This window comes from Blennius ocellaris, assembly GCF_963422515.1.
Source record: "Blennius ocellaris genome assembly, chromosome: 8".
Lineage (NCBI taxonomy): Eukaryota > Metazoa > Chordata > Actinopteri > Blenniiformes > Blenniidae > Blennius > Blennius ocellaris.
The window spans coordinates 9,602,541-9,614,632 of NC_137657.1; the positions used below are offsets into that span (position 1 = coordinate 9,602,541).

Sequence of the window (12,092 nt, forward strand, 5' to 3'; positions counted from 1 at the left end):
ACTCGAAAACTGTGAACCCCTACAAACCTGAACCTGAACCAGATTGAACAACACGTCTGTGCTAATTGATGATTTAAAGGCACATCTGTCCCCGTGTTGTTGTTACTTTTTAACCGCTTTCCTCCAAAGCCCTCATCCTGTTCACACTATTGTCTCCGTTTCAGACCAACCCAAGCTGGTGAGGTCAGGGCAACATTGTAAAGGATTTCCTCTGGCTCTTAATGATTTCCTGGGTATTCATAAGGGCAACAATGCACTGGGATTTGGTTACTTACCTGGCACGCAGTGAAGGCATTGCCTTTCAGTCAATAGGCCCTTATTAACTGATGATTAACCCTCGAGGGATTGGAGAAAAAGTACACCTGAAGAATATGTGCTATTTATTAATTTGAGGGGAAAAAAAGTACTTTTAATATAAAAAGTTTCTTTATTTTGAAAAAACAAACAAAAATCATACAATGTTGTGAGCAATTGAGAGGAAAATATCACACGAGAACACATAGCTTATGTTTCATACATTTAGACTCAATTTATTGGTACAAAAATAGTACAAATAGAGGCAAGAACGCAAGTTTCCAATTGTCAAGTAGTTAGTTTTCCCAATGATGTCCATATTCTTGTCCACATAGTTTGAATATCACTAAAAAGCAAACCAATTTATATAAAAGTAAATCATGTTAAATGCAGACATCTTGGCTCAACAAATGCATAGATTTCAGTAAAGGGTCTATGAGAGCTGACCTCTAAATTTGTGCTTGCAGTAAATCTATTCATGGCTCATTCGTCATTTCATTAAATCCATCCTCAACCTGGAGGAAGCGCAGGCTAACTAAATTAGTTTCTAGGTTTGTTTTTTTTAATTTTAGGAATATCATCACAAAACTCAATTAAGAATTCTTATTTTAGTTGAAAATAAAGGACAAATGGACTGGAAAATTACATCTTCCAATCTCTTCTCCAGCTTATTCCTTACTTAAAAAAAAAAAAGAAGTTTGCCTTGTTCCCCTGCATTTTGTAGCTATAAAACATTCAGAGCAGGTTTCCTGTTGAGCCTGTCTGTGATGGCGGGCACAGCTCAGCTGTTGCCTTCAGTCCAGTGGTCAGCTTCAAAAAGCCCCGATCTCCATGCCCCAGGGCCTGTAAGGCTTCGCCAGGGTGGAGGAGGGACTCACTGTGGCGACGGCCGTTGGGGAGACAAGAGGGAAGGCACCAAAGGAGAGCGGGAAGGCCGAGAGCGAGGAGAGAGTCGAGAGGAGCGGCGGCGAAAGCTTGGATGTTGGCACAGACAGACTGAGAGGCAGGGAGCCATTGGGGGGCACCCTGAGGGACTCTGTGGGGGGCACGACACCAAGTCTGGATGTCCTAGATACCTCCGTGGAGGAGGAGGAGGAGGAGGAGGAGGAGGATGTTGAGGAAGATGAGGAGGAGGGTGGGCTGCTATTGTTTCTGGATGCAGGTGTCCTGCCCTGGGGGTGCTGAAGCAGGAGGGGATGGGGGAGATGGGCAGGGGCTGTCCCGTAGGCAGAGCCCCAGGCCAAGTGTTCCAGTCCAGTGTTCACCTCCCTCTGAGAGGCGTAGTTGCTGAGGTGGGACACCAAGCGTATACGGAGGGAGTCTGTACTGTCCCGGCCCTCCATGATGCTCAGATAGCGAGCCGTCTCTGCCAGACACTCCCTGAAGCCCAGGCTACGGTAATCCTTAGCAAGAGCATGAGCCTCAAAGTAACCTGTTGGCAAAAAAAAAAAGAAAAAAGAAAGTTTGACAAACAAATCCTCCTGGAGTGCAAACATGAATTTATTCATACATCATCCAATAGTAAAACCAAAAGTTTGTCACCTTTTCCACCGGATGCATGGAGCATCTTTAAATGGTCCACTGTCATTTGTAAGATTTCAGCCTTTTCCAATTTTGCAGATCCCTGTAAAATCAAATTGTCCGTTAATATTTCAGAATTCCCTCACACGCCAATGAAGAAAGACTAAAATGATCAGTTATTTACCTGTTTCTCAAAAGCACTTGGCACCAGTCTTCTCAGTTCGGAGAGACTGTTATTGATCCGGTCACGTCTGCGTTTCTCAATAATCTATTGTGAATAAATGATGACATTTTGGTTTTTTTTAAAAACACACGGTGGTAAAAGTAATGTAGTAATGTGCAACTTGGCAACAGAGATTTTAAGTCTACATACCCCCCTGCGTCTTTTTCTGGCTTGAACTTGTGTGGATGTGGAGGGTGACATCGATCCGTGAGAGTCAAGTTGACTAAAAGAGACAAATTACACCTTTTCAGTGACATAGACACTGGATTTCTTTCTTCTTCTTCTTCTTTTTTTTTTTTTAAAAAGTAGTAAAGTAAAGTAAGTAAATAATAATCGGTCTTTGCAGATCTAATCACTCAAAAAGATATGGAACAATTCAAATGTTCAAACTTCTCTAAAAACACGTAATAGTTTAGAGTTTGGGTTTTTTTTTAAGGGCCAAAAAAATAAAAAATAAAATCAAACAAACCCATTTTCGTCGCCACTGTCCTTCTCCACCTCAACATTGTCGTCCAGGTCGCTGTCCGACGAGCTGTAGTTGTGGCTCCTCTTCATCGTGCTCGCAGTGTGGATGAGTGTTTCCCCTCGGAGCTGCGGTGGCGCACTGACAGCTCCGCGTCCGACGCACAGTTCAAAAGACCTGCGGCTGGCTCTGAAAAGGGGGCGTGGCTCAGCGGTGAAGTGAGTGGGGGGGGGGGGGGGGGGCGGGGCTATCAGTGTCACATGGGCGGGACTTGAAGAGCCGTGGCCAGTTAAAAATCGAGCTGACATTTAAGTGACACTGGGCTGTAAAAAACATCAATGGACGAGCCAAAGGCGTCAATGAAGGGAAGAAGAATGAAGGGGAGCCTGTTGGACATCATTAGAATTGTTGATATGTGAGGCATTAATTCAACGTTGGCGTCCAGTCCAGAGCGCTGGGATTGTTCCCCTGTTTTTTTTTCTGCGCCTGCCAAACTCAGACTGACCGGTAGACTCCTGTCTACAGGTCCACCCAGTTCCCCTGCTGAGACACCCAGTCCACGAACAACAGGCCCCCCATTGTAGCGGCAGCCCTCCTCTCATTTGGCGTTGTGGAGGACGCATGGTCTATTAGCAGAGTGTGTTGTTCCTTGTCCGCTGTCAGCTGTGTGGCTTCATGGCGGCATTGATCAGCCGAGAGGCTCCACAGTCACTCAGCGTTGCCATGCACTCCTAGGAAACTGCCTCCCCTCCTCCTCCTCCCCCTCCCCCTCTTCCTCCTCCACCGTCACTGCAAACAGGTCAACTGACTGGCGCAGGCCGACCTTCCCAGGGAATCATTCATCTACTGTGGGTGAAAATAGTCCCCTGTGAAATTGGAAGGAGAAACAGAAATGTTTTTAGAAGCGCCAGCTATGTACAGCTATGGAAACTAAACATAGAGGCGTCAGAGCTGAAACCTGAAGGAGAGCCGGGGTGGTCCGCAGGAAGGTGTGAAGACCGCGACCTCACTAACACACAGGGGTCAAAGAGCAACGTCTTTCGAGACACAAGGGATTTCAGTGTTTATGCTTAACTGTGTGTGTATTGTTCAATCATTCGCATTTCCATTTCACAATTTGAATTTCACAATTTGAGAGGCAAAATTCCTTAATTACGGGAAAAACTGATGTGCTGAGCAATACACAAACTGATGCACTTAATTGTGAAATAATTCAAAAGTTTCTATTATATATGTTTTATAATGTTCATCATCACAAAGGAAATAATGTTATTAATCTATTAGCAAAATAATACACATGGTTATGATCTTATTAAAAACCAACCATAATATCACATCATTTCAGGCTAATTAGCACTTTAAACTAAAATATACAAGTGATATTGTTTTTTTTTTTTTTTTGTGTGTTTTTAGTTACTTTCTATTTTTGCGAAAATACACAGATTTCCTTCACACTATTACCACTCCAACATTAAACACACAACAAACTACAAAGACAGCGAACACAAAAAACTCCAGTCAAGTTTTTTGTTTTTTCCTCTGTCTCTGATGAAAGGTCTGGGAAATGGCTTGAGCGTGGTACGCGGTTCCCCCTCTGCCTCTGACATGTCTGTTAAGGCCATCAGTGGCAGAACCCCCCCCCCCCCCCCCCCCCCCCCCATCCCCCTCCCCTCCACCCCCACCACCACCAGTACCTTGTAGAGGAGCAGCTGTTTCTCCGCTCTGTCCATCAGGTCAGTTGTTAACTCGCTGCACTCGGAGTGAGACAAGTGCGGATGAGAGTTTGATTCCAGGGAGCAACTGCAGGCCAACACGCTGTTCCCAGAATGTCAGGAAGGATTTCAGCGGTGACAGATACAATGTGCAAGCTCCAAGCTTTCCGTCGATGCAGACAGCGTGGATGACCCTTCGGGCTACCCCTGACCCGCGCACACATTGCAGACCCCCGCCTCCTCCAGCTCCTCTTGTCAGCACAGACTTTCACTGAAAATCAAGTCTGTACCTTGAACCATTTCATGCCTTTTCCACATTCCCATACGCCCACTCAGACGATTTATAGACCATAACATGTACATAATCCGCTGCTGAAAAACACCCAAAGCCTGCATGCTCCCCATTCGGACACTATTTCACATGTAAGACTTTACATACTTCATTCATTCATAATGTTTCACCCCAGTGAGCCTCCATTCCGATAAAGACAGCTATACTCTGAAATCTCTTTTTGAGTAACTCACTACGCTAAAATACTGACTCATACAAGGTCGTTTATTGACTCTGACTGGGACACGTTTAGGCTCACTTTGGGTATCATTTTATTATACGTATTGTATGGCTCCAGTTCCACTAAAGTATATATTGCCTCTAAGGATATAGCTGCGACCTCTGATGTGTCAAACAATACACACCACACTCTCTCACCAAATAAAAAAAACAAAACAACAAAGAGCCTTAAAAAAATGAAAGCAATTATTTTTCCCATTTCTGCTCATAAAGTGAAAAGTGTTAACTTTGACAATTTCCTTGAAGGCTCGACTGAAGAGGTCCTGGAGTGACTTGACGACATGCAGGTTTATGCAGATTCCATTATGTAGACACAGAGGACTCACGTCTTCACAGCAGTGCTGACTTTACTGTGCCTCTGTAAATGTAGTTATGACATATAACTTATAAAAAGCTTGACTTTTCACCTGTGCAGTCGAGTCACACAATTCCTTATAAAGAAGGTGGTTATGGACTCTGCATGTTTGCTCTGAGTTTATCTGCCACATTCCTCTATACTATTCATATATTCAATAACACCAGCAGTTTGCCAGCCTGCCCTTCTTACCAGGGGGCATATCTGACCAATGGCCAGGAAGCTAAAAGGTATAAGCAAGCATTTGTTTGAAACTGGCGTGTGCCCAGCTGCCTTCCTCAATCTTCCCTCAGGTTTCCCTTGGTGACTCTTTGTGTGCGAGAGTGCGGCCTGAGTGTGTGCTGGTGGGTCTGCATGTGTTTATGTGTGTGCCACTGAGAGTGTGCGAGTGTGTTTAGGAGGTGCCGTTTCCCACAACCCTGATCTAATTCCGTGGTAACTCAATCTCCGTGTGAGCGCTTCCCGGCGAGTGTTCTCCCGCCCGTCCACAGTCCCACCGGCTGAGTGGCTGAGTGTGTCTGACGGAGGCCGGCTCAGTCCCACTGGACTGAGCCGGCCTCTACCCCCCCCCCCCCCCTGCGGCCCCGGCCTCCGTCCTACCCACCCTCCCATCAGGATTGATTTACTATGTCAACGGTCGGGGCTGTCGGCGGCAGCGACGCTCACAGCCGCGCCTGCATCCTGTGTGCACACCATCCTGACATCTTATACCTGTCATTCAGCAACTGCTGCAGCCTGTGTGTGTGTGTGCGTGTGTGTGTGTGTGTGTGTGTGTGTTTACACACATTATGGGGACTTATTTTACTTGTGTGACTAAAAGCCAAGGCCCCATCAGAAACAAATCAACATTTTTAGGTGAATGCATGCTGTAAGGTTCTACTGAGTTCAATTAAAGGCAAGGTAATATGCTAAAGTTTAGGCCCGTGGTAGATTTAACTGAGTTTAGATTAAATCGACGGGAAATTAATGTAAGGTAAGTTGTGACAACAGCTCATAGCTTATAATGGTACTAAAAAAAAAGCATATTCCACCTTTTCCCCCAAAAAACTAGTCCATTACATTTGTGCCTCGCAAGTCATTTTGACATATCCAAGCTGCCTCTCACAACATTTTAACCTTTTTAAAAGATAATTTACAATTTCAAGAATCAATATATCCAAAGTTAACCCTTTAGGTACTCATTATAATACTTGGGAATCTGAACATTTAACCTTATTTATGTGTTAATCTTCAGGATTTTCTTTTTCACTTTTTAAAGTTAGAAGAAAACAAAAAGTTTATATACATTCAGATTTGAAAAGCTGTTGATAATAATGACACATATTTCATGTCTTCTGTCTTGAGATTAACCCTACTGGGAAAAAGCTCTTCCTGACTGCAGGTGTCCTACAATATGAATAATATGCAATTTTCTGGAAATTCGCCTTAAAATTATTTTTGGACATATTATGGTTATATAGATATTTGACCTCTTACTTAGTTGTTTTTTTTAAAAGCAATTAACTGCATCCTCTGTCGACGCATTCAATTACATTTATCTATGAAAAATATTCAAAAGTGCATTTCTCAGACAAAAATGAATGTATAAAAATGACAATATGGGAATTTGTTTCATAAAGTGGTGCAGGTATAAAGGTGGAATTTTCTCTATGGTGACATTAAATCTATTGGCTGCAAATATGTAGATCAAAAAGTTTGAATATTCCAGATTGTGGCAGTAATTCGTCGAGTCTTATGTAGTGAAGCAGATCACATGGTGTTAAAATGTCAAATTTCCCCAAATATATGAATGATTCAGTGCACATGAAGATTTTTTTTCATGTGTTCCTTCCGCCCCTGCAATAACAGTGTCGAGAGAAAGAAAGAGGGGGTTATTTGAGAGAAATGTGTGGAAGTGAGATCATTTCCTTGTTCATGTTTTATTCAAATACGAGGACGTTATAAGGGATTTATGAACTTTGCTGCATATATACATGAGGTGTGACATATTATGTAAGGCAGTAAAAATGCCACCCATGCTGGTCCTAAAGAGGTTGTCAGGCCGAGGGAAATGTCTCCCAGACAGCTTCCATGCAACAATGTTATCCTATGGGCCACAGCTTCCTGTCTGTCCCCTCTCATTCCAGGCAGCACCCAGGCGCTATATTGGGCAGGGACCAGACCAGGCCTGAGACTCATTCCCACTGTTTGACCATAATACATTCGCCTTCTCATTCTTTACTTTCCTGCCTTTGTTGGCATCCATTCTGTGTGTGCTTTTTGGATAGGTAAAGCCAGGGAGGATATGTTCACTTCCTTGTTTCTTTGTTTAGCAGGGTTTTTTTTTCTTGTTTTTTTTATTTTTCTGAGGATATCAACTCGGGTCATGACACTGACACCAGGATCTCAGTTCTTGCTGCCAATTACAGAGCTTGGAGTCAATTACAGGACATGAACTGAACTCGGGAACGATTCAAACGATACCTTGACGTCGATGTGGAGAGGTTCAATGTGCTGGTTTTAAATAGAATAAAAAACACATTCACATAGATGACTTAAGTCACTGTTGATTGAAGCAAATCTATTTCATCCTATTTGCAACAATGGTGCACACTCCAACACAAAGGCCCTCACGCACAATGGTATTGTTCCTACGGTTTACCACTATGCTGCCCATTACTAGTTAACTTATGCAAGTTCACAATAGAGGGAAGGCAGATCACAGGACCAGTTCCCAAATAAGCGCAACAGGCAACAGCACGTGATGTCCTCACAGAGAAAGCAGGACCGTGGAGCGAGCTACTTTTAAGGCCACACATTGTGCTGCCACAGGAAAAACATTGTTTGCATATCAATGGAGTGTGTGCATCCGTGTATACGTGTGTTTGAGTGTGTGTTAAGGTGAAAGGGGATTTGGGTCTCTAATTGAAATGTATCTCTTGGTTTACATCACATGGAGCGGTCTGCACAGCCCCTGTGAATTATTAGTCTAGTTAAGCTGTGGATTGTGACAATGACTTCTTTCTGTGTGTGTGTGTGTGTGTGTGTGTGTGTGTGTGTGTGTGTGTGTGTGTGTGTGTGCGCACGTGCGTGTGTGTGTGCGTCCGTGATTGGTCACTCTGGAAATGAAATCTATGTTTCAGAGCAGTTCTGCTGTGAATGACAGCTACGATGCTTAGAACTGACTTAAAACACTGAGTTTTCCAACTTCTGATGAGGAAACTGAAGTATTTTGGTGGCTTGTGTGTTTTGTTTGTCAAAATCAAAATGAAATCAAATCTGATCATAGAGTAACTGCTTATATTAAAACAAAAATGTCATAGAAAAGCAGAAATAGCCCATTTAAAGCGTATCACAAGTTTATTAAAAAAGAAAAAAAAGAAAAAAAGTATTTTTTTTTTTGAGAGCCGGCTCCTTTCCCAGTGGATGCTCTGTGCCAGCTGTCTGCTCTGCAGTAAAGTACTGCTTTCCCAAGCTCTGACCTGTGGGAAAATCTGTTGTGGCCAGTAATTGATTCCGCCCTGCCAGCCCCATTACTCTCCACTGCAGTCAAACTGCCAGTGATCTGCAGAAAGCCTGTTAGCACAACCCATTTACTCTTTCATTCTGCCCCCACTCTCACAAACATGCATCAGAATCCCAGCAAGTCCCGATTCAATCATTTCTGGGGACATTTTTTCACTCTATAAAGAAAATAGTTGCTGCTTTTATTGCGTTTTGCTCTATATCATTTCCCATATTGTTGCAATATCCTGGGATTTATATTTCATATGCAACATGCATGTATGCAAAAAAAAAGATTTTCTGGCTTTTTGCTTCCCGTTTTGTTATAGGAGAACCATTAAAAAACTGGCAGATTACACTTGCTACATGTATCCTCACAGCTCTCCTGTCACCATGTTTCTATTGGAAATAGAGATTTTTTTTGGGGGGGGGGGGGCTGACACAAAATGTTTACAATAGAAATACCATGCACACTGATAATCTCCATCACTGTCTTGAAAGGGACGCTTGTATGAGAGCTGCACCACACAGCCCCCAGAATCCCCCCCCATAGTCCCCTCCCTGAAAGTTTGTCATGAAATATTAAATGCAGTCATCTGCTCAGACGGTTGAGTTGCTTGTCCCTGCCTAACACTTACCACATGTCTAAATAAAGGTAAGTGCTCCCCCTTTCCAATTAATCTTCTATTATGGCTTGCGCTCTGTGCCTTTGCATCTGTGATTCCCAGTCTGGCACCAGCAGGTGGGGTACAGTCGGGGTTGGGGCGAGACAGTGTGTATGTGCGAGGGGTTATGTGAGGATTAGCAGGCTCTCGAGTGATGACGCGGGGGACTAATAAAAGTATAGTTTTTGACAAATATTCACATGATCATCTTGCTGCCGTTGTAAATGTCTGAACGTCTTGTCACGCAGATTACATGGTGACGCTTTGAACACTGCCTATTTAGAATGCTAAACAAAAGGAACACATTATACTGACCCATAGAAAATAATAGCTGCATGTGAGATGCAGAGAGACACGAGTGGCCTCAAGCCGGGTGATTTATCGGGGATTCTCATGACTCTGGTTCGTCTTTATATAACTACCAGCTGAGGGGTGCACTTTCCCATGTTGTCAGGGGTCAGGAGGCCACCCTCCGAGCACCGCTGCAGTTGTTTTTCACACAAGAATCCCATCCCACTACTGGGTGATCTAAAGGAGCATAAAAGAGGAGCAGAGAACTGTACAGTATGCATCACTTTAGCTCCTGGTGAACCCTCCACCCACCGCACTCTGCACCCGCTGGCTGTGCCCCATGGGCAGCTCTCCCTGTATTGACAGAACAAGCAAAGCCTCTGTAAGAGGAACCCCCCCCCCCCACACACACACACACACACATACACACACATACTCACCCCTCTCAAGCCCCACTGTCGGTGTGCTGCACACCAGAAGCCTGGGGCGCAGGGAGCGTGTGGGATGAGGGGATGAGAGAGAAGATCAAAGCAGGAAGCATGAAAAAGCTCAAAGCACACTGGCAAGAGGCACCTCCCTGACCTTACACACACACACACACACACACACACACACACACACACACACACACACACACACACACACACACACACACACACACACACACACACACACACACACACACACACACACACACACACACACACTGGCTGAGCAGGACGGCTGGCGCCCACCCTCCTGTTCCTCCGGCAGCCATGTAAGAAGGCGAAGCAGAGAGGGCACATCACTCAGGTCGTGTGAGCCATTCAGCCCCAAAATTTGGAACTGCTGGGAACCTGACCTGACGTGATGCCCCCTGTTGGTGTCAAAGGTGTGGCACACACTCTGTCATTAAAAGAAAAAACAACAACTAATAATCAGTCTTCTTTTTCTTATTTTACATGCGAGACCACATGTTCTGATTGCAACCTGCTCAATAATAGCTGGGGTTTGGAACAAAGCTCCAAACAGGAGGTATAGAAGATTGACGTGTGTGAGTGTGTGTGTGTGTGTGTGTGTGTGTGTGTGTGTGTGTGTGTGTGTGTGTGTGTGCGCGTGCGTGTATACACACACTATGGGGACTAATTTAACTATGCGTGTGTCTTTAATATGATACAGTGATAATGAGAGATATTTTGGTTAAAGACGAATGATTCTAAAGGAAATCATGACTCGTTTGTAGAAGATTCTAGATGCATTGACAACTCAGCAGGAAGTTTCATATAAATGATGAGTTGCTGCCTTTGGGGTTTGGTTTATGAGGCAGAGATTAGGGTCAAATGTAAACTGCTCGACTTGAAAAGGACTGCCGAAAGGCTTTCTTGACTTGTACATACGGGTAATGTATCCCCTACCTCGGGGAATGGCTTACTGAGAGTTAAAGCTTAGCAGAGGGAATACAATAAAAAAAAAAAAAAAAACATCAAAGAAGATGGAAGAGATTCACAATCTGAATTACAAATTGTTAAATGAATCACACGATGAATTGCAACTACTCTGCCCGGTCCTGGCATTCCCATCATGAACCCGATCAGCTGTGACCCTCGTTTTACCTGATGGCATGTGAAGTTGTAGGGTTTTTTTTCAACAGACTTGCAAACTCTTCTTTGGCCCTGAGGATCCTCTCTCCATTATTCATGAGTCCTCAGGTTGGACCCTGGGAACAAGCTGAACGAGGCCCTGTGTCAATACGAAACACTGGCCGCCACAATGGGCTCTGCCTCCAACTACACTGTTGACAGACACCAACACAAAGGAGCTGAAAGGGGTCCCCCTCCGTTCTCACACACACTGAAGAATGAGTCAGTGTGCTGCCGCTCAGAGCTGTGTTTGTACAGTATATACAGCTTTTGTTCATGGCCACTGTTCTCCCATCAATGGGGGCTGAAGTGTTGATGAAAACCAGAAGGAAAGGACTTCTCTGCAGATGCCAGCAAGAGTTCATGTTCATTAGATGGGCTCTGCGCCTGCTGGATGGCACCTGTGTGTAGGCCGAGAACCCCCCGGGTGACAGGACAAGCAGTAATCGGCTTATCTGATTGGTAAACAACATTCCACAATATATATCACTGCCCCGCCTCCGTGGCTATCGCGTCATTACTGGCCGCCACTGAAGTGAGTGAACAATAATGGTATGTGGACCATGAAATCAAACTTTGCAGCCGTGTGACAGCCTCACGACATCTTTGTATTTGACATTTGATGAATTGAAGTGTCACCGGTTACCTCCTGATGGAGATTGTTCCCCAATGCATCAACCACAACATCCACACAGGATGAAGGTTGGCACAACACTTAGCGGATGATTAAATGATCTAAATAAAAACTCAAAAATGTATAACACTGAATTATGAAGGCATCCAGGCATGCTGCCATAGTGACTCACAAATCCAGCATTGAGAGAACAGGATGAAAATGGGGTCCTTTGGGACAGTTTGTTGCACCCACATTCACTGTCAGCAGCTTCATCACTGT

General features: G+C 44.3%; 1 protein-coding gene across 1 annotated transcript; it reads right to left on the bottom strand.

Annotated features, from left to right (window-relative positions):
* Nucleotides 1-504: 504 nt before the first annotated feature.
* On the bottom strand, nucleotides 505-2,630 carry LOC308133710 (hairy/enhancer-of-split related with YRPW motif protein 1-like). Its single transcript, XM_080501200.1, has 5 exons — nucleotides 2,508-2,630; nucleotides 2,189-2,261; nucleotides 2,000-2,083; nucleotides 1,837-1,918; nucleotides 505-1,726 (listed from the first exon to the last, which is right to left on the bottom strand). Exons 1-5 carry the CDS (start codon nucleotides 2,591-2,593, stop codon nucleotides 1,107-1,109), a joined length of 945 nt encoding a protein of 314 aa, XP_080357326.1. The 5' UTR covers nucleotides 2,594-2,630; the 3' UTR covers nucleotides 505-1,106.
* Nucleotides 2,631-12,092: the final 9,462 nt, after the last annotated feature.